At 40.4% G+C, this 23,959-nt stretch overlaps 1 protein-coding gene across 1 annotated transcript in view; it reads left to right on the top strand.

The window, feature by feature from the left end:
* Positions 1-23,333, top strand: part of PRMT3 (protein arginine methyltransferase 3) — an 81,952-nt gene extending 58,619 nt beyond the window's left edge. Inside the window, exons 14-16 of the mRNA XM_063118800.1 lie at positions 7,657-7,707; positions 7,906-7,993; positions 22,820-23,333. Of these exons, the coding sequence (XP_062974870.1) occupies positions 7,657-7,707; positions 7,906-7,993; positions 22,820-22,929 (249 nt within the window). The 3' untranslated portion in view covers positions 22,930-23,333. The remainder of the gene's footprint in view (positions 1-7,656; positions 7,708-7,905; positions 7,994-22,819) is intronic.
* The last annotated feature ends 626 nt before the right edge of the window (positions 23,334-23,959 follow it).

Below are 23,959 nucleotides of genomic sequence, written 5' to 3'. Positions count from 1 at the left end.
GGCAGGCATATGTTATTGATGCAGAAATCTCACTGTTGTTGCAATCTGATGTACAATTACTTGGGAGTAAGCCCAGCTAAACTTGATGGAACTTACTTTCAAATAAATATGATTGGGCTGTGTGTTCTCCATGTCTGCTGCCCAAGAATGTAGCTGAGACTTCTTCAATTTCTACAGGACTTAGACTTCATGGAGATTAAGATCTCTCTGGAGATCTCTCATTGCACTGAGGAGCATGGTTCTGTTTAAAGAAAAAGGCTCATGCCCCCTTAGCCCTCCCCCCAACACACACAGCAGAAAATGGATCCAAGTGGACTAATGTACTTTGGATGAATTCATGCATATTTTCATGTCCACATTTTGGAATGTGCATTTGGATACGTATGGTTGTTTCTTAGCTACTTTTTGACAACCACACACTTCTGGTTACTTGTATACATTTATGCCATTTCTTTCCTCTGAAAATAACACAGCAGCATGCATAGAGCTAATATACAGGTAATTGAAACTGCACATATGTAAGAAAACTAATAACAAAAACACAGGAGCACAATGTACATGGATATCTTCTTTGAGGAGACGTAGAGGTGTATAAAATGATCAACCCAGTCCACTTCTTGTGGTTGACATTCTGTTTTGAAATAATTCAGTGTCTTGGTGGTGGGTTCATTTTAATGGGAAGCAGTCCCAACTCTAAAAATGTCTAAAATTCAGCTTTAATATATTGTTAAATGTGCAAAACCTTTGAGATTAGGCCAGCTAAAAAGCTAGATAAATTAAGGGGTGCCAACCTTTGCATATTTAGAAAGAAAAAAGTCCTACAACTGCTAGCAATTACCAGCCAGCCATACTTGGTGGGGAATGCTGGGAGTTGTTAGTCATACATAGCATTGTCCAAACATGCATAGCATTGTGCCCTGAATTGCTGATGTTTTACAAATAATGCCTAATTGAAAGCACAGTGCACCTATTAAAATAGATTTAATTAGCTTAACCAGCAGGTCTCCTTTCTAGCACAAAACTGAGATGTTTTGACAGACAAAGGAATGGGATGCTTTTAACTAATATCAGAGTTCAGTATAAATTGCTATTAATTTGTTCCTATTCCTATTATTAGCTGTGAGCTAAGTTGTTACATATTAAAATCAGTGAATAGAAAATGCCATTGAACTCTATAGATATGTACAGGAATCTGTTGTAAAAGTATTAAATCTGTTTTCCAGGATTGTATGAAGGCTGCAGTGTGCTTAGTTGTTTTCTGGATAGGCAATTCAAATTTGTAGCACAGTTCCTTCTAGTACTACATTTGATGGTTCCAATGCCTAGCATTGTTGCCACCCACAGGCAAGGGAATGGTTTCTACATTCTTAGGATGCCCCAGATGTGTGTGTGGAGTGTATTTTCCCCCCAAGGAAAAAAGCAGACAAAAAACAAAGGAGTGAGCATGCTCATTGCCCTCTAGAAAGCATGAGGGTGTCAAGTGGAGGGAGAAGGAGAAAAAGAGAGAAGAGGATGAGGGTAAATTGATGTCTTTGAGTTCCTAACAACTTACATTATCCTTGGCAAGCCAAGGTATGTTAGGATCAGGCAGTGCAGGACACAAAGTACAATTCTGCTGACTACAATTTTCCACCCAAACATTTATACACCATGGGAAGAGAGAGGTAAGTATAGCTTCCTACTTTGCACTGTGCTGCTTAGGTTCAGGGCTAGTTGAGCAGCTTCCTATTTACTTAGCCAAACCTCAAAAGTCAGCATTATGGGACAATGGGTTATCACATTATATAGGTCTGTGAACTGCTGAGGTTCAGGGCTAGGTAAATAGGAAGCTAGTCATCTAGGTCCAGAGCTCAGCAGTCTCACACTATTGTGCACTGGTGGGTGAAATTTCCAGGTGTTTGTTTCCTTTTCAAGACTCTTTGCAGACCCCAACTTGTTAGGAGCAAATAAAAGAGGAATGAATGCAGAGGGTAACTGCTTGCTCCCAAGAATGAAAAGCAAATCCATTTTGGCATATGAGAGACGACTTTGCTTTTAGTTTGTCATAGGAAATTGCAGTTGTGTAATTGGAAGGAAATACAATTTATTTTTCAATCTCAAATCGTACTTGGAATAATGTACTACAAAGCCTATTTGAACAATACTTAAGATGCTGTATCATTCCAGTTTAAAATGGAAGGTGGCTTTGTACATTGTGCAACAAGCAAAGTAAATTCTCTTCAGAACCCCCTTGAGAAGAAAAGATCATTCAGTAATCTCAAGGTGCTGAATTCTTTTCATTTAAGAAATACCGTTTCAAAATTAAAGTGGTATTTCTGCTGCAGGAGTATAGTGATTGTCTGCCTCTCTCTCCCTCTCTGCTGCATGGCTTACAAGCATTTCATCTCCATGCTTGGATAAACTCCATCAAAAGCACATTATCCTCCTACTTTTGTGGCCAGCTGCCTAATTGTATCTGCTCTAGCTGCATGCTGTTGGAACACGATACTGACGAGGAACAAAAATGATAAATTGCTCCCTGCAGCTGATAGCAATGATGGTAACTTTTAATTTCCTTTCTGCTAAGTGAATTGGTCAGATTGCTTTTAACTGGTTTCAGAGGGTGGGTGTATAAATCAGTCGGGGATTTACAATATGAACAGAAATGCAGACAAGGTGCAGGTAAATGAGGAAGCAGTCTGTCCTTAAAAATAAGCCTGAAATGCAGGATAACTATTGAGTAAACTGTGCATGTTTGGCTGTCTTCAACATGCAGTGAAATGTGAGAGCTTATTTTGTGGTTTCTGTAAGAAAAATATGTCCCTTTATAGCAATAGAACAAAGATTACAATAGAGTGTGCAAGAAATATTGACTTCTCCTCCACCCCTAAGCACCCCCTTCCCCCGGCAATCTTGAACTTGCACCTCCTAGACTGGCAACATCAATGTTACTGATGGTGATTATGTACATGTTCCTTGTAATAGATTTGGAAGGATCTCTAGATTGAGCCAACTAGCGTAGCCTATATTTCAAAGTCAGCTTGGCCTGTGAATTGATTTCACAGATTTGTGTACAGGCTTAATAAACAGGTCTAATAATCACATTTGCAGCTCTGGGGTTCCTTATCCCCACTCCCCTCCCCACCCTTTATAGCTGACTTGGTTTATGCACAAGAGAAATTTAGGTGTTTTTTGTGCACTTCTCCGTTTTGTTAACCTACTTTCTCTTTTTTGCTTAACTAGTTCTCAAAACAACCCCCTTCCCCTCAGCCTATATACCAGTTCTATTTTTTGATGAGAACAAGGTAGAATAAAGTCTCTACTGTAGTGTTTTCTAACATAAAACACCCTTTTAAAGTGCATGTCAGGCCAGGGCTTTAGTTATATATGACCAATCCTGTTGTGTTCACTTTCAATTTCCCAGTGGGTGCCGTTCAGAGAGTAGTGTTCAAATGACTTTAGCAGAAATGCTGGAGTCCATGATTGCTGTTCTGGGGATCTATAGATCTGCTGTCAAGAGATGAAGTGCTGAGGTGAAGAAGGAAAGGCATAAGTAAGCATAGCTTCTTGTGTGTAAAACAAAACAAGGTAACCACAGAAGTAACTCTTCAAGGCCATCCTTTAAGGGTTTGGTGGATTTTATTGTTTTGATTATTATTTTGCTTTGTGACCTCTTTTCGATGGGGTTTAAAGAAACGTGGGACAATTTTATATGTATGTGGGTGCATAATAACACTTATTAAACACTAATGCAGCATGTAGGGAAAGGGTTGAGTACCCTGTGCTACCCCCCACCCTGCACACACATATATGCACTGCTGCATCTCTACTTCAAATTGCTTGCCTCCTAAAGTGGCTTCAGTATTATCAGTCAGAGTTTTGTTATACACATTTGCAAATGGAGAAGGAGCCGATGAGATAAAGACACGGACACCAGAGCTTTGGGATAAACTAAGGCCTCTTTATTAATAAGGGAAATTCACCCCTCCCTTGGATCTGCGTGTGAAAGTATGGAAATATATTAGGTTCTCAAGCATCTAGCCTGTCGTTAAGGGCGAGGCACTCTGCTAAGCCAGGAGCTGGGCCAAACCCAGCCCCTCTCTTAGGCTTCACTCCATTAAGAGTGTGGGGACACTGCCCAGTACCACAGAACTCCGAGTAGATGAGGCAAGGAGGTCCCCAAAGGCAAACCATATCCTTGCACAAGGGCCACATAAACCTTGAGGAGCAGGCCTCCAAATTTGCCAATCACCATAAGGATGCCATAGTGCTCACCCATCCCTATCCCATCTCCTAAATTTCCCACACTACCCTGCCCCTAAACCACTTAGCCTATTTACCCAACCTCCACTAAGATTCAATCCCAGTGTGGAGTAGGCAAAAAACTTGTACACAAAATGCCAGTTGGTGGCAGGTAAAAATCCTACTCAGCCACCCAAAGGTGGCAACTAGCTAATCCCATACTGATTATTAGGGAGGGAGGGTGAGAGCCGGAAAGGGGGAAGAGGCCAAGGCTTCTGTGTGGCCTGCCTATGTAGGCTTGGCCCTGCCCATGCCTCATGCCACATGTGTGCAGCGTCGATTGGGGTCCTTCCCACCCGTAGATCTGCCTCCCTCCCCAACCATGGTGGCAGGGCAGGAAACGGGATTCCTTGTAACATTTTATTAGGTGATCCAGTTGCTGCCCCAAGAACTAGTTTTCCTTTCAAGAAGGGGAAGGAAAAGTTAAAGTACTGGCTAACTTGTCATGAATAATCAAAAGTGGGGGTTGTTACATTCCTGCAGTAGGGGTTCTCACTACGTCATCAATGCTTTATAACTTATTGTCATCTTATAAAACATTGAATATTTTCTCTGAGTATTGTACAGAGAGAGAGAGAGAGAAGACAAGCCCTTCCCCCAGGCTCACAGTCTAAGGGACAAAGGAAAAGGAAATTGGGAGGGAAGAGAAAAGCAATCATTGGAGCAGTAGCTCCTTCTATGGCTGATGGATGGGGCCAGGTTGGCTCCCCCACTTCCCCTGAAAATTTTGAGGCTGTTGAGGAGAAAAAAATGGTTTTTTTTCTTGTGTTTTTTTCCCCAGGAAAAAATGGAAATTTTTGAAAAATGGAGAAATAAGTGACTCTTGATCTAAAGTCACTTTGTTGCTTTAAAACAGCCTTCTCCAACCTGATACCCTCCAGGTACTTTGGATTTCAGCTCCTATCAGCTTCAGGCAGCATGGCCAATGGTCAGGAATGCTGGGCACTGTAGTCCAAAACATCCAGAGGGCACAAGGCTGGGAAGGGCAGCCTTTCTGTTCCTAAAATTATTTATGTGTAACTTCGTTTGCTCATGCAATTATCGTTATATTTTAAAACTTTAAAGTAAACTCAGTAATTTTTAATTATTTTCTGAACAGTATAGAATTATGTTAAATTACTGCTACAACATCAGAAAAGCAGGACTCTATAGAACAAAACCCAAATTGTCAAGGATGCACAATGATGATTCTGCTCACATGTTGGGAAACTAAGTGTCTATCATTAAAATATACTTTAGATTAATAATTTTAATAAGGAATGAAAGAAATAACTATGCTAGGGATCTTACAGAGAGGATTAAAAAGTCATTTCCCCCCATGACTTCATTATTTCCAGACATTTTACATCTCTAGTCTTTCTAAAAAAAAGTGATCATATTACATAGTCTTTAAAAATATATAGGGGGGGGAGTAAAAGCTGGGTAACCATATATAAAGACTTTGTCCTAGATTCTAAAAGAAAATATTTCATAACCCAAAACTGTTCAGTTTTTTCCATTTTTCGGAAAAAAACAAAAATTATCGGGGGAGGGATGGAGAAAAAACATTTCCCCACTGGATTTTTCAGGGTTTTCCCCCAACCTTTTACCCCCTTCTCATGATGTTTTTCATAAAAGGCAAGATTGTGCAGTCTCCCAGTGGCAAAATAGCTGTAAGGTAGTGGTAGAACTGTATGATCAAAGGTTAAAACGCTTCCAATTGTTCTGTTCTTTAATGGATGCGCTGTTTAAAGAATGTGTCAGTGGTGTTGCCTATCAGTGGTGATTATAAGTTATGCTATTTTGTGGGACCAGCTCTTTGGGTTGACTGTCCTGTTCCTACTTGCAAGAAAATAGCACTGGGGGAATTCCGCTCAACCCCATGGCACTTGTGTTCTGGGGTCCTGCAAGGTTCCATCTTATCTCTTATGTTCGTCAACATTTATATGAAATAAGTGGGTGAAGTCATCAGAAAGTTTGAAGTGAGATTTTTCTCTGTCATCTGAGTCAAGTGAGACTGTGCAGATGCTGAAGCGATGCCTGGATTTCAGAAAGAGCTGGATGAAGGCCAATAAATTGAAGCTGAATCCTTACAAGATGGAGGCTCTGTCAGTAGGGTTTTTTGAGTCGGGGAGATTGGAATTCAACCTATTCTGGTTGGGTTGCATTCCCACTGGATGAGCAGCTACACAGCTTGGGCCTGCTCTTTGAGACAGCATTGTAACTTGAGGCCTAGGTGACATGGAGTGACTTTTATCAGCTTCTGCTGGTTTACCAGGTGTAGCTGTTCCTGGTCTGAGATAGTTTGGCTTCAGGGATCCATGCTTGGTAATCTCCTGGTTGGATTACTATACTAATATATACATGGGGCTGCCATTGAAGAGGACTTGGAATCTTCAGTTAGCACAGCACTTGGCTACCAGAATGGAATTCTGCCATGTGGAGCCATGGTGTTCCAATTTTGAAAGGCCTACATTGGTTACCTGTTTGCTTCTTAGGCTGTTCAAAGTGTTGGTATTTGCCTTTAAAGCTGTAAACTGTTTGGGACCTAAATATCTGAAGGAACACCTCCTCCTGTGCTAACTTCCCTGTGCTTTAAGATCTTTGGGGGCCCTTTTCCATGTATCATCCTTAGCAAAGGTGTGTTATGTATACACTAAGGAGAATGTATTTTGTTTATGCTTTTAGAATGCCCCTGAAGAAGAAAGCTTGGTTTACCAAAATGTGTTTCACTTCTGAAAGTTTCTCCTGTAATCACTTTCAGCATACACAAGCAACAGTGGCTTGTTTAAGCCAAGGCGTGTGCTAGGGTGCCATTTCCCTAATTATTGGGCTCGTTGTGGCTTGTCGTGTCGTCCAACCAGGGCAACATGGTTGTCTGATAAGGAAATTACCTTCAAATAACCCATGGCATGTTGTGGTGATTGTGTGAACCAGACCAGTGTCTCTCCACTGTGATTTTTGTTTTCCTCTAGAATGCCCTCCCCGTAGAGTTACACATGACACTGACATTGTTTTGAATACATGTGCTCAGGAAGGAGTTTGTATTAATCAAGATTATTTCCATCATTCATATTGATTATATTAAGAAACTTTTAAAATGTTCATGATAATGTGCTGTATCCAATTAATGTGCTGTATCCAATTCCTCTCCCATTGAAGGAATAATTTTCATCAGCAGAACGAGGAGGGGGCAGTTCCCCACCCCGATCCCACGTGGAACCTCTGGAGCAGATTACAAGGGGAGGCTGTAGGGGGTGGGGGGGGGGAGAGAGAGAGAGGAAGGGAAGTTCCACTGACCAAGCAGAACTCCACTGATGTGATGGTGTATTTCCCCCAATGGGCATGAAAACTGCTAAAATTCCTGCTTGGTGTTTCGTTTTTGTTTTAATTCAGGCAATTGCTGGATTTTTCGATATATATTTTGACAAGAACTGCAACAAACAAGTGAGTACTTGAAGGCTACATGTTCAAAATTAATTGTAAGATATTGTATGTTATGTCAGCTTTTTGCCTTAAGGTATTTGGAAATAAGCCTATTTCTTATTGCAGCTATTTAATGTATGTGTTCTTGTGTAATCAATTAATGAAGCATGTTGTTAAATCTTGTATTTCATCAGAGTTTTCTGAACTTTGTCAATGCAGGTATTATTCTCCACTGGTCCCGGTTGTACCAAAACACACTGGAAACAAACAGCATTTTTTCTGGAGAACCCAATTTCTGTGGAAGAAGGTACAATATTTTTTCTAGATAAACAGAATTTCTACAGCATTAGATACTGCTAGACACACTTTCAAAACCATTTCACGTGCTAAAGCTAAATACTTGAAATTTCCTGTACAACATACAAGAATGCTATATATTGCCAGCATTCCATTACTGCCTTGGACTGATTTACATATTCAGCAAAACAATGTACTAGCCTTACCAAGATTCTGCCATTTCAAACTCACCCGTATCTGATTTGTCAGACATTTGCACTTTCTTTTGAGGCGAGGCCTAACGAGGGCTCTGCAGCCGTTCAGACTTGCTCTGGAAATTACGTTATTTCCCCCCGTGCATAAGTGTCAGCTGTAAGGGCTCCATTTATGCAATGGGGGAAATGTGAAATTTCCAGAGCCTCCATTGTTGCACACAATACAGGCTGCGGATGAGGGTGAACATGACCACTTGTGGGCCCTCGAAGCATGGGTCTGTGAACACTCCCCGAGTGCTCAACTGGGTCCAAAGGATGGACATGGGGAACCCATTGGACTCCCGCATTCAGTCAGACACCAGTAACATCCCTACTTAAAACCACATGTAGGACTTAATTTAGAATGCTCTTCCGTGTTATAAAAAAAACATTTTTCTATACATACACTATTAAGACAATAGAAATATTAGTCTAGACATTTCTACCTCATGTGTAGGCTTTTTACAGACAGAGGGGTTTTTCTTACCTGAAATCATTCAAACTACAACTTCTATCATCCAACCTGAAATGGTAAAACCCAGGAAAGACGTACATATTTAATTTGCTCAGTAGGTGGCTTGACTCCTACTCTTTTATGCTATGTCTGAATTTGATTCAATCGCAAGCCTTCCATAAACAAACTATTAGACATAGCATGAACCCAGTTGTTATCAAATAAGAGCTCATTCCTATAGTATCTGTCAGCACTATTTTTCGCTGTCCTAATAACCCTCTGAAGGAACCCTTGTGAGCAAAATTTCAGACCAGTATCATCCCTACATTGCTTATACACCTCTCTGCAAACGCTCAGCTTCTAGATGAATTGGATGATAACTTGTATAATGAAGGATATTAGTCCTATCTATTGGTTTTATATAATTCCTTACACAAATCTGTCCTTTTGATTTGTAAGTCAACGCATCCAAAAAGAATTTCCCATAGATCCTTGCACATAGTAAATTTATATTAGGATCCACTGTGTTCATCCATGCAAAAGATCACCCACTGCACAATCCTGATGTGTAATAATATAGATGTCATTAATAAATCTACTGTAGAAGAATTTGTGTGAACTGTGAAGTCCAAAATAACTGTCCTTTCTAAATGGATCGTATAGAGATTGGCAATACTGGGTGCATCCAGAATCCCCATGGCCTCTCCTTTTATCAAGTAATAAAGCTGATCTTCAACACTGCTCCCAGTGTTGCCCATCTATATATAACTCATTTAGAATAGATGGTTATTTTCAACCTAGATAGTAATCCTTGCAGTTCACACATACTCTTCTATACTACATTTATTGATGATATCTATATATGTTAAACAGACATATTGACCCTGTTCAGACAACATGCTAACCATAGTGGTTAAGCATTTTGAGTTCAATATTATGCCTGTGAACCATCATCATCATCATATATTTATTTCTTACCCACCTCTCCCTTTGGATCAAGATGGGGAACAGCTTTAATACAACAATACAATATAAATCAAATGCATAAAACTAATTAAAAGAGCATATAAAACCAATACAATATTAAAATAACAATCAGGGCATCTTAAATTTCTTAGGTTTATAATTCATCTGGGTAGGTCTGCTGGAAGAGACTAGTCTTTATAGCTATCTCAAACTTGGAAAGAGTTTTAAGTTAACAAATCTCCTCCAGCAGGCCATTCCACAGTCTGGGGGCGACAAAAGAAAAGGTCTTCTGGGTAACAGTTGTCAGCCTTGTTTTGGCTGACTGAAGTAAATTCTCCCCAGAGGACCTGAGTGTGTGGAGCAGATTGTACAGGAGAAGGCGATCCCATAGGTAACCTGAACCCCAACTATGTAGGCCTTGAAAGGTAATGACCAACACTTTGTACTTCGCCCGGAAACTAATTGGCAGCCAGTGGAGTGATTTTAAGATTGGTCTAATATGGTAACCCCTAGATGTACCAGTGACCAACCTGGCTGCCATATTTTGCAATAGGTACAGTGGTAGCCCTATGTACAGCGCATTGCAGAAGTCGAGCCTCAAGGTTACCAGTGCATGCACTACCATCTTTAGGTCTTCCAACTCTAGGAAGGGTGCAGCTGGCGTAACAGCTGAAGCTAATAGTAGGCCCTCCTGGCCATTGCATCTATCTGGGCTGTCACTTGGAGCAATGGATCCAGGAGCACCCCCAAGCTGTGAATGCAGTCTTTCAGGGGGAGTGTAACCCCATCCAGAACTTATTGACACACCTCCAAATCCAGGTTGACAGTAAGCACCTCCATCTTGTCTGGATTCAGCTTCAGTTTGTTTTTCCTCATCCAGCCCATTACCACTTCCAAGCATTCATTCAGAGGAGACACACTATCCTTAGCTGATGCCGTTATTAAAGGCATAGAGAAATATATTTGGGTGCCATCAGCATACTGATAGCACTCCACCTCATGCCTCCTGATGATCTCTCCCAGTGACACAACTTAGCGTGTCATGTGAACCATTCCTAGCCATGGCGGTTACATAACCATGGTTTAAACGCACTTGCCAACCATTTTCTGCAAAAGGGTTAGCAGCCTTAGTATGTTGTGGGAATAGGCCTGTTGAGTATTTACAGTGGGTTGGGTTGAGTTTGAGGAGAACAATATTGGATTGTGGAATTTGTTCTATCCCATAAATATGCAGCAAAGAGTGTGTGGGCCATAATTCACCAAGGAAAGAACCATGCACGACTACTGTGGAATTAACCACTTGTAGTGCTTTGAAGAACAGTGAAATATATAACGTGTATACACATTAGCTGCAATCACTTGTTCTTTGTGCATAGATTCTATGCATGGAGAAGGGAACAGTAGGAACACAGACGTCTGCATCAATAAAGCTTATGCATGAGCTGCTGTTCGCATGTCGGCTTTCCAGATGTAGATGGCAAAGGTATTGAGGGAGCAGGGTCAATGAACACATGAAGAGGGTGGGGCCAGCTGCACAGTTCCACTGTGCCTTCTCCACATCAAGAAGCTACACATGCGGTGGGGGGAGTGATCAGACTATTATAGCATCTTAATCTGTACCTGTGAAGAAGACTTTAGTTTGCTTCTCTCTTACATCTAACCTAGGATGTTTGCAAGAACATAAGAATCCCTGTGGGTGTTAACACTCAGACCCCTAAAATGTAGCCAATCATATCATACAGTCTAGAAAGGTGTGTTTTCCTAGACTGCTAACCTGCTTTTTTCATTGCTTGCTTTACCTGCTGTTTTTTGCTTCTTCTACATTAATAAATGTTCAGTGGCATTTATCAGAGGACACCGTTAACATTAAAAATTGGTGTCTTTTGAGATTCATTGAGTTCTATAAGAACTCTGTTAACTAAGGTCCTATAACTTTAGGAACAATTGCTGACTTAAAACATATTGGGTGCATGATCTTTCTAGTCCAGTGGTCACAGTAATTCTGTTTGTCAGTATTTCCTTTCCAACTGTTATAAAATCCCAACTTAAGTTATTCCCCTTCAGAACTTTTCCTTCTGTTAACACTTTATCTCTGTCGTTTTTATGAAAATGCTGCCTTTTTGACGTTGTGTATCCCTTTCTTGGTAATGAGTTCTGCATTGAGGCAACACACTTAAGAAGGGCCTTTTCTGTGACACCACCAACTTAACTTCAGTTAAAAGCAGTATCTAAAATAAAGGTCTACAGTAATTTTATTTATTTATACATGTTTGTGGAATGCCTTTCAGGGTAATCACTTCCAAGTCAGCTCACGACATATTAAAAGATAAAATGTCATTACGTATTATAATCCATAAAACCACAATCTAAAAATATTATATATTAGAACAAAAGAGCTCATTAAAAGCAGTGGTATTTGTATTTGATATGAAGAATGGGGGGAAATCCAGGGAATTATCCCAAGTATATAATCACATTGTCAAAGTAGAGAATAACTTAATATTAGTGCACAAATCTATGGTTATTCAATAAGTCTGAATTAAAAGAGCATGCAAAAAGAAAAGCACCTTATGCAGTGCTAAAGGATGACACAGTGAACTAAAGTTAGCAATTTAGGATGACTGAAGGCATGTGAAGAAAGAAGGAATTGAGAACTGGTCAAGCAACTGAAATCGCTAGGGAAGTATCATTTGCCTATACACCCAGTTTGCTATCACATCAAGATATTCACAGCAGAAATGTCTGCAGCAGCCTTCGCCAACCTGGTAGTACAGAATTCCAAAACCCCAGGCAATCTCTTATGTATATATTGAATAGCATAGGGGATGAGATGGAATCCTTAGGGATGCCACACGCCGGTGGCCTCAATGTCAAACAGCACCACTTTCTAAAAACGCCCTCCAAGACCACCCGGAGACACTATATAAGAGTGCCTCCCAGTCCCATCTCAGAGAGGTACCCCAGAAGGAAACCATGGGACTGATGAGAATTGCTCCAAAATGTTGGGAGGCTAGAAGCTTAGGGAAGGCTGGCCTAACTATGAAGCCATTTGGTATTGTCTGTTCCCCACCCCATTTCCTTCCATATATTTAGAACACTTCTTAAATTAGTTATTTTAATCAAAAACTTTAGTGTCCACTAATGGGGTCAAACATGCAGAAATAACCCTGTATTAAGAATGTAAGTAAGGAATTCCAGGTTTGAATGTAAAGTATATTCTGCATGTGGAAAGCTAGCCTGTCACAAAAAAAGCTCTTAACCTCTCTGATCTGTTAGATTTCCATACATATGGATTTATTTTTTCATGAAGGAATGCAATTCCTGAGGGGAGGCAGTAACCGCTAGATAAATACTTAGACAAGACACTAAGAATGTAACAAGTTGCATCTGGAATTTTATTCTAGCCCAGCTATTTATTTTGTTCTCTACTGTATTAGCTGTCTGCTTCTTCCGGGAGTATTTGTACCTTTTTTTTTTCATTAGAGCTTCAAGTTATTGGACAGATACCAAATAATAGCAATAAAGGGGGGAATGATCTATAACTTTAGTTGCCATTGGCCACAGGAATAGTATGACTGTCTAAAGCAAAAAGATGGTCAAAAACTTTATTGCTTGAAACAATAAGACCAAAACAAGAATCAGTAGCTGAAATCATGTAATATTTTAATATATCTTCACAATGCTTTGACATGTAATGGATGACTTTGGATAAAATTTGGACAAAGTTTTACCCTTTGACATATTTAATGCTTCATAGATCACATGGAGAATTTTCCTGTCTTACTTTGATATACGCTTAAAATGGTTGTAGAATAATACTATTCACTCTAGAGATGAATCTAGAGATTTGCAAATGGAACTGGGAGTTCTAAGCCCCCATAAACAGAAGTTATGGGAGTTGACTTTCATGCCAATTTCCCATTCCCCTGTCCTCCCTCTCCTCCCACAAATCTTGTCCAGAGAGTTGGGGGACCTTCCAGCGTTGCCTGGATTAATGAAGGCAGAAAATTTGCAATTATTGCCTCCTCCCAGTTCCTTTTCTGGAAGATTTCATTAGTTCAAATCCCCTTCCTTTCAGGGAAGTTGCTCTTCCATGAACAAGGATTCCTTCCATTCTCAGAAAGGACCTGCTTAATCAAAGCCATTATTCACAGTTACTTTGGAATCAGGTCCTACAACCTGATTCCAAAATATGGTAGTTCTTGTATAAAGCATTAGTTCTTAACCTATAATTAAATAATTCATTAAAAATGACATTCATACACTCTGATCCCTAATTTTCACGTGTTGATTGAAAGGCTGTATAATCATACAATAATTTTTTTGCCATTTGAAAGCATTTGTTTTGTTCAAAAAAGGGTATCTAGTGTGCCACTACAAGATTACTTGGCCTGGCGGTGAAGTGAGTGCTTATTAAGGTTGTAGTCATAATGACACTTCCTAGGAAGGTACGTCCCATTGAACTCAGCCCAAACAGTCATGATGTGGGCTGGATTTTGCAAAGATTCTTCTAACTGGGTTGGTAAGTAACTGATCTCCATGAGTGATGTTCCAAAATGTGACCGATGCAGAGTGAGGTATAGCAGAATGTTGTCACTATGCTCCATTTGCTTGCAATACCTTGCTGCTTTGCTAAATGACAGAGGAAAGAGCCATCTAATATTTTATAGTCAAGGGAAACTGTGTCTACTTTGAAGGGCATTTTTGCAAGTACATTCTTGACTGGCATAGATATGCCCCACAGATTTCACGCGACTACCTCTGAATACTCATTGCTTCTTTATGCAAGAATTGTCCTTATCTCTAAAGTCTAGTACAGACTTGAAGAATCTTGCCTTGTTTCCCCCCAAGCTCTTAATGCTCCCCCATTCCTCCAAATAGAAAGAATGTGCTAGAGAATGTCTCTGGCTTACCGGGTAGAATGAGATGTCAACCAATTGTTAAATAAATGATCTAACTTACTCCAAAGAGGCCGGGAGGAAGCATTACATTGGAACATGCAAAGAAACCCACTGGCAATAAGGCAGCACATCTGCTCTTGATACTACCTTGCAGTGAAAAAATTTCTTTTCTTTTCCACAGTGACTTAAAAGGTTGTACACAGCAGCTAAACCTTTTTCAGAAGGGCAAAGCTTTTTGAAGGCCACTTCATACTTAATAATGTAATAAACTATATGCATACTGATGTAATTTAGCATTGTAAATAGTATGATTTATTTTGCTGTAAGTGCAGAGATTAGGCAACACATGCATACATTGCTATACAGGGCAAAAGTAACATATAAAGCATCTTTGGCATCTTTAGAAATGGGCAGTGGAATTTTAATTGGAAGTTTGGAATCAAAATGCAGAAGCACTCCAGAGTATGTTAAAATGTTAACTTAAGGGCCAGTTCATAAGGTTGTACTGCAGGTCATGGGATTATTCATATTACATGGTGGGCACATCAGAAATATTCACTTACCACATGTTCTGTGCTGCTGGGGATACATATGGCACATATATGCTTTTTCTGGATAGCTGACTGAACCTAGTCTGATTTCTCATTCTCTTTTTGTAATCGCAGCATAATTCCATTGCGACTTCTGTGACTTGACTTATTTACTGCCTGAGGTTTTTGAAAATGTCTTCCCTCTTAACTCTTTCCCTGCCCCAAGTTGGAATTTCAGACTGATGCAGAAAAGTGTCCTGTGAATGGAAAGCTCTTTGATCCAACAGAGACACTCTATAACAGCTAGGGGAAGCCAATTTTGCTGACTTTGCATCCTCTTTCGCTCTTGAATCACCTACTGTGCTGTTCCTTCCCCTTTCATTAGTAGCTTTCTGGAACTCTGCACATGGGAACTCCACTCATGGGTACATTAGATCCAACACACAGTACATGAACATTACAATTACTACTACCAAACTCTTCATTTATTCCAATTTATTTATTTTCCTTCTCAAGTTCTCATACAAGTTGAAGAACCAACTGGTTATGGCTTATTTCCTCCTACACCCCTCCGTATTTGGATATGCCTTTTTCCCTCCTGGTTGTTCAGGTTGTTTCTATAGCAAATGCACACATGCTCCCACTAATGTCTTATCATTGCTGCCTTCCCGCTGGCAGCATTTCCCATTATCCATTCTGTTTCAAAAGATACATTGTTTGAAAGGAGTGTTATAACTAATTATTTAGGTTCAAAAGAATAGAGGGTTTCCTCTGGATCCCCAACTGTATTTCCAGTTGTTTTAACGTTGGCTGCTGTGGTAAGACGTTATGCTTACCTATTTCCACATTGAATAATTTGCCTATCTACATGGCAATTCCTTCAGTTCTTCTGTTTTGTCTTTTGTAATCAAGTCACAATATGATGATTTGTTGCCATTGATGCTAGTGTTGTTCTTCCATGTTGTGGTCTCTTTGGCTATCCCATTGGCGCATGAACAGTTTTTCATTGCTGCTCAGCACAATAAATATATGTTCAGAGCTTAGTCGTCAGGTAGTGTCACTGTGTGTAACACCTCAGTTTAAGCAAGAGGCTCAACAATAAATGCGCAGAAAAGCTATAATGTACTCTGCAATCGAGCATTGCCTTTCAGAGGCGTGCACACACACACACACCGCCAATTATAATTGACACCACTTTTTTTGTATGACACAGAAACTCCATGTTCTTTGCTATATGCCTCTCTGTTGGACTTCTTACTAGGCAAAATCAGCTTATTTTTTTCCCAGGGAAGAATGACAGTACTGCAGTAGAATGACAATGAATTCAGTCTTGATCAAACTATGGCATGGCTTGTGCCTTGCTTGCATCTTATTGAGCATAGGTGATGCTGCTCAGTCTTGGAAAGCGTTCTTTCCAGCGTATAGAGCAGTAGAGCTCTTGAAAACGCATCAGTCATTTTATATCTACATGGCATTGATTAATTGGTCTGATCTCCCTCTCTGTTATGATTACACAGCCATTGCTTTAGTTCAGCCACAGAAATGGCTGTGCACAAAAGAAGATTTAATGTGGTCCATTGGGGCGAAAAAGAGGCAAAGATCTGCCTCATGACAATGAATTAAACTGATTGTCTGGGTCGCTTAATGCAATTAACATGGTTATAAATAACTGAGGGCTGTTCTTAATGAAAACTCTAGTAGGTTGTTATAGAAATGTTGTCTTTTAGGGCTTGCCTCGAGGTATTCATCACTAGGACTGTTTAGACAGCACGTTTAATTCATTTTCATGCAATTAAACTGAGACAGTGTGTTCTGATAAAATCACCGATGGGTAGAATTATAACTCCACAGTGAAATTTGCTAGGCCAATTTTTTTCCAAGAGGAAGAACCTTGTTTTACTTGTGACACCAATAGGATCTTCTGTGCTATTAAATACAGAACATTTTTGTGACTGGGTGTATAATGAGCACATTAAACAATTTTAAATACTCCCAAGTCTAGTGTTTTAAAATTAGTCTCCTTAAAACAACAAAACTATCCAAAGAATTGTGATATTATATCAGCAGAGTTTGAATAGATTTTCTAAGATATATATTCATTTTACATCAATGAACCAATCTATGTTTCTCAACTAACATTCCCTTTTCTGTTGGCTTTTTTGAGATACAAATTTCTTTTAAAATAAGACCTCAGCCCTACAGTAGTATATAACTGGTCATACACAGCAATGATCAAGATTCATTCCATTAATTCAATGGGGTCTAGATGAACATTGCATCCAAAGGACATAAAATCTTGCTTTTGTCTTGGCTGGGACAAATACACATAAAGCTCTTATCAGTATTAATTAGCACACGGACATCATTCTGCGTTTATACAGGTATTGAATGTGCTGTTCAAGGTTTTCAACAAAAAATAATGGAGTTCCACATTGTTATTGAATTTATGAAGATTCCAGAAGAAAGTACAGTGTGTCTGCTAAGCAAGATACTACTGTAATAAAGCTTTTCCTGGAACTTTAAAAGGAATTCTTTTAAAAGGCAATAAAAGTACAATAGAACATGTCATGGGTAATACTACATATATATTTTTGTTATCTTGTTCTTATCAAATCAATATCCAGTACTGTTCATATGCCAACAGTAGAGAAATTTTTATTTCAGACATATATTTTTATACATGGAAGAGTTATGGGGAACTTTTTTCAGTCCCAGGACTGATTAATAATACGGAAAAGGTCTCGTGAGCCATATTGCAGTTATGGGTCAAGCCAAGATGTAATTATTACTAATTACATCTGAAATAGGCAGGATAAGGATTCTGCATGTCTGCTCAGAAATAAGCAGGGTTGAACTAGGCAGCAGCACTTTTACATAGCATCCAAATACCAAGCCTCTGCACATCTACTTAGAGGAAAGCAGACCTGAATGACTCAGCTTTCAAATTGCATCCAAGCCTGTGCGTGTCTACTCAGAAGTAAACAGGTAAAGACTCACCATAGCTACTCACTAATAAGCAGGACAAACTTCAGAATCAAGGAAAACTTAGCAACTTCCATCCCCCGGCCTTGACTCCTTTCCCCTGTAAGGAAAAGTTCTTTACTCACATTAGCAGCTGATTGGAGATGAAAGTTTTCCCCTGCTGCACAGTGACAAAGGCTTTCTTTCTCCTTGCGTAGCAGGGAAAAGCTCTTACCTCTGATCAGCTGCTAATCAGAGATAAGAGATTTTCCCTACCAGGGGAGAGGGGTGGGGCTTCGGGAAGAAGCTGGTGGTCCAGATGGAGATTCCTTGTGGACCAGAGGTTCCCTATACCTGATTAGGAAATGCAAGTTGCTTCTACTCATTGCATGTACACATATTTTTAAAAAATTACAGTAGAATATGAACAATTAAGTTCAAGCCATGGTTTATCTTGGCTTCAACCAGTCACTCAAAAATGGAGACCACATATCTTTGTGCTTATCTGTAAAGTGAAAAACAGGTGCCAACTTTACATAATAAATTACTGGACCATTGGAGAACATGATTAAGATTATGCCATGTTTCCCGCTTTATCCCATTTAGGGTATATTATGAAACCATTGAGTATATCCAGCCAACATGCTGCTTTTCTGTTTTGTCCATTTCTTGAAGGCTTGAAGGGATATTTGCAGGGGAAAGCAGCATCAACAAGTCTCAGGAACCTGGTTCCTCCAGGTGTTTTGGCTGATTGCTCCTATCCTGTCCAGCCAGCCCAACACATCTGTATGGTGCCATGTTGGGGAAGGCTGAGCTAGACGATAAAAAAAATGGTGTAGTCAAGGTGACCATCTTCAGTGCCTGGGCATAGATAGAGAGTCCCTAAGTTCCTTATTCAGGGAAAAAGCTGCGCTCCTTGTTTAAAATGGTGTCTGAAGAGAGAATAGGGAATCCATTTGGTGGGGGTGGGAGCAGTATGTTCCTTAATTCAGATTGCTTTCGTACCACCATTCCATAGAATTATGTCTTTGGCTTAAGGCTCCCAATTTCTAACACTATTCCATTTCTCAGTAGTTTTTTTTATTTCACTGCTCATCAGGACTTCAGTCATACATGTTACATAATGAATGTATTTGATTACAGAAACAAGGTTCCCTCATCCTTGCAGGCATAGTGGTTCTCTTCATCTTGTACGATCTGCTATAGTGCGTGTAATGCAAAGTAAACAGTTGCATGTTTATAAAATGTGCCGGGCTGTCTTCAAAAATTTGTAGCCCAATTCTTTTCTGGTTTTATAATAGTACTTTTATTTCCATCTCTTAAATTAATGAAACAAGTTTAAATCTCTGAAGAATACATTAAAAAAAAGTTTCAGGAATAATTTTACCCACTACTGGAGCGTTTTTGTCTTGGGTAGTATACAAACAGCTGCTTAATAGCAAATTAAATGCACCTCAAAGGATTGGGACAAAGGAACTCCGTTGAAACAGCATGAGATGGTATTTGGATAAGCAGGATGTAGCTGGTGCAAGGCCAAAACATCTGAGCTAAACAACTACAAAATGGGCTGAGAAATCTTATCAAAACCAGTCAGAACTTTTCTATTAATGTATTTGGTTCCTTATTAAATACAGGCAGTTCTTCAAGACTATCCCTTAGCCAAATCCAAAAAAATTCTAGTCCAGGTAGTCATGCAAATTACAAAACATAGAACAAGCTACTGCTAGCAGGTGGATTTGGTGCCCTAATGTGTCCTTCAGAGACCAAAGAGTGAGGAAGACGACTTGCCCTCACGATCCCTGTCCTTCTTGGTTGGTCTCCCAGGGAGGAGATGCAGTTAGATTACAACTACAATGTTTTATTAATGCATCTCTCAGGGAGGAGAGTTTTCCATTGTGTTTAAAAGAAGTGGTGGTACAGCCGCTTCTAAAAAAAACCTCTCTGGACCCTCTGGATCTTAACAACTATCGACCAGTATCAAATCTCCCATTTCTGGGCAAGGTGATCGAGAGGGCGGTTGCTCACCAACTCCAAGCAATTTTGGATGACACGGATTTTCTAGACCCATTTCAAACCGGCTTTAGAGCAGGATACGGAGTTGAGACCGCTATGGTCGCCTTAGCGGATGATCTACGCCTAAGTATTGACAGGGGGAGTGTGTCCCTGCTGGTACTCTTGGACCTCTCAGCGACTTTCAATACCATTGACCATGGTATCCTTCTGGAACGCCTGACGGGATTGGGAATCAGGGGCACTGTTCTTCAATGGTTCCGGTCCTACCTTTCAGGCAGGTTCCAGATGGTGATGCTTGGGGATAGTTGCTCCTCAAAAAAGGAGCTGCTGTGCGGCGTACTGCAAGGTGCCATTCTTTCCCCAATGCTGTTTAATATTTACATGAAACCGCTGGGAGAGATCATCTGGAGGCATGGGGCAGGGTGCTATCAGTATGCTGATGACACCCAAATATATTTCTCTATGCTTTCAACAACAGTGTCAGCTAAGGATAGTGTGTCTCCTCTGAATGAATGCTTGGAGGCAGTAATGGGCTGGATGAGGAAAAACAAACTGAAGCTGAATCCAGATAAGACGGAGGTGCTCGGTGTCAAAGGCCGCAACCTGGGTTTGGAAGTGTGTCAACCGGTTCTGGATGGGGTTACACTCCCCCTGAAAGACTGTGTTCACAGCTTGGGGGTGCTTCTGGATCCATCACTCCAAATGACAGCCCAGATAGATGTGACGGCCAGGAATGCTTACTATCAGCTTTGGCTGATATGCCAGCTGCGCCCCTTCCTAGAGTTGGAAGACCTAAAGATGGTAGTGCACATAGTGGTAACTTCAAGGCTTGACTTCTGCAATGCGCTCTACATGGGGCTACCTCTGTGCCTAGTCCGGAAACTTCAATTAGTCCAAAATATGGCAGCCAGGCTGGTCACTGGTACACCTAGAGGTGACCACATTACACCAGTTTTAAAATCTCTGCCGATTAGTTTCCGGGCGAAGTACAAAGTGTTGGCTATTACCTTTAAAGCCCTACATGGTTTGGGTCCAGGCTACCTGCGGGATCGCCTTCTCCCGTACAATCCGCCCCGCACACTCAGGTCCTCTGGGAAGAATCTACTTCAACTATTACCCAGAGGACCTTTTCTTCTGCTGCCCCCAGATTGTGGAATGGCCTGCCGGAGGACATTCATCAACTTGACAGTCTTTCCGAGTTTGAGATAGCTATAAAGACTAGTCTCTTCCGGCAGGCCTATCCAGTGAAATTTTAGAATGTTTTAAGGATGTTTTAAAGATGTTTTAATCATGTGTGTTACGTTTTTAATCACTTTTTAACGTGTATTTTATATCATGTTTTTATACTGTTTGTTTTATACTTTGAATGGTTTTAGTTTTTGTGAACCACCCAGGGTGCTTCGGCTGTTGGGTGTTATAAAAATGCAAATAATAATAATAATAATAATAATAATAATAACAACAACAACAACAACAACAACAACAACAACAACAATAATAATTCAAACCTTGAATAGTGTGTAAAAGTGACATACCTCTGTCTCGCATTAGATTACTATTTATTTCATTTCAATACCACCTAATAGCTGAAGGGCTCTGTGTGGTTCACAAAAGGCTGAGAAGCATTTACATGAGGGTTACAACAGGGGTAGGTAACGTGATGCCCGTGGGCATCAATGCACCCTCCAGATACCTTTCTAGTGGCCCATCAAGGTGCCCTACCCCTCCCATATTTAAAAGCAACACACATCTTCTTACTAGCACCTGGGATTGCTGTGAAATAGGTTGAAAACTGGGTTCAAGTAAGTTATTTAGGCCCCTTTCAGAAGACAACTTAAACCACAGTGAATAAGGCTTTTTGCCTTATTCACCGTGGTTAAAACCATGGTTTAAGGTGTCTTCTGAACAAGGCCTTAGCACGTTGGGGCACAGACCCAACCTCTGGATTGTACTCAGTCTTTTGGGCAAGTTATTTATTTATTTATTTATTTATTTAAGTATTTTTATGCCGCCATTCAGCCAAAAAAGGCTCTCATGGCGGCTTACAAAAGTATTTCTTGACAGTCCCTGCCCACAGGCTTACAATCTAAAAGACATGACACAAAAGGAAAGGGGATTGGGAGGGAGGAGGAGGGGGGGGAAAGGAAAGCAAACTCAGGCACTACAATCTTAGTTGGAAAGTTCAGCAGTTACAGGGGACAGCAGTTATTTGTCCTTGCCATGACTCCCATGGCAGCCATTTTATGGTGGGGCCCAGGACATTTTCTCAAATTGCTAAATGTGTTTACAGCACAAAAAGGTTGCCTATTCCTGCTGAACAGCTGCAGGGTTTAACCAATTTTAAAAATCAGTAGAAAGCTGCTAAGCAAATATCTGCCATGGTCTCCAACCACTGCGGGAGAGGCAAAGCAATGGTGTTGTATCAAGTGGATGCCATAAACCCCTATTTACAATGGAAACAGTAGTCAACAAGCCTCATGGCTCAGTGCGTGCGTTGAACTCATTAGGGAAATCCTATTCCCTATTGGAGGTTTTGGGGGCTGGATTTCAGCCCAACAACTGGAAGACAGGATAACTTCTCCATAGTTATTATGGACAGAATTCAGTGATCCAAAGTTTGGTTGCTTTTCTTTCTCCTCATTTCCTAGATTGCAAAACCAAAACCAACTGAAACGTCCCCCAAATGGTGATCTGTATGGTGTCAATGGAAAGTGCTGTATATGTAACCATTTACTGATAAGATAATGCAGTTCCTGCATTTGTGCTTTGTTTTTATAGGTGAAGAATTGAAAGGAAAGATAACGATCCACAAAAATAGAAAAGATCCACGCTCCCTCATCATAATACTTTCGGTTAGAAATGTGAAACAGATGTATAGCCTTCAGTAAAGACTGTTGTACAACCAAGTTCAAGATCCAGTCTTTAAAAATGTGCCTGATGGCAACTTATTTGCAGGCAGAAACATCTGGATTTAAATTATGGTTATTTGGTTCAACTTCATAGTCTGAGAAGTATATCTAGTAAGATGAATCCATGAGGAAGGCTGCAATCCTGTGCATAATTATTTGTGAGCAGTCTCACTGAACACTGGGACTTTCTTCTGAGTTATGCATAGTATTGCTCTGGAAATTAAGTCTGCTCAAGTCTGTATATAGCAGTTTTACAACTCTGAAAAATATTCTTAATGAATTGTTAGTTTAGTATTTAGGAACACCAGTGGAAAGTGGGGGGTAGATGATTTTTGTCCCAGTATTTTAATAAATGCAATTAAAAAATAAACTCATTCATATTTTGTTATCGTGCATTTATTATGCTTCTTGAGGTTTTTTAAATAATTGTATTGGTTTTTAACAAATATAACATTAATAAACAAGACAACTTGGGAATACATTGACTACCATCTGTCATCAATATCGTACATTGCAATACAGATTGCCTCACTGTCAGGGCCGGTGCCAAACTATTTTGCGCCCTTGGCAAGGTGAGCTACTTTCACACACACACACACACACACTGCCAAAATGCCAACTTTGATTTTTAAGCGGCTCTGGGAGGGCAGCTTCTGGGCAGAAGTCTGAACGTGGAGCCCCGCCCCACCCCAGCATCCCTGGCTTTGCTTCAGCTGGGCGGGCGCGGGGGGCCATCATGCCCACCCAGGCCCAGCTGAATCCTCGGCCTGGGCTGGCTCACAGCCAATGCATGTGAGTGCTGCACTGTGTCCGGCGCCCCTCTTAGTTTGGCGCTCTAGGCGGCCGCCTGAGTGGCCTCTATGGTAGCACCGGCCCTGCTCACTGTACTGTATTCATTTATCCTATCCTATTATCCTAACAAATCTTTCCATAATTGACCATGAGTTTCTGGTGGTTTTAATGTTTCCTTCCGCCTAATCACATACTTTATAAATTGATGCCAAGTTGC

The sequence above is a fragment of the Elgaria multicarinata genome, chromosome 2 (genome assembly GCF_023053635.1).
Source record: "Elgaria multicarinata webbii isolate HBS135686 ecotype San Diego chromosome 2, rElgMul1.1.pri, whole genome shotgun sequence".
Lineage (NCBI taxonomy): Eukaryota > Metazoa > Chordata > Lepidosauria > Squamata > Anguidae > Elgaria > Elgaria multicarinata.
This window is presented reverse-complemented; position numbering and strand designations above follow the sequence as displayed.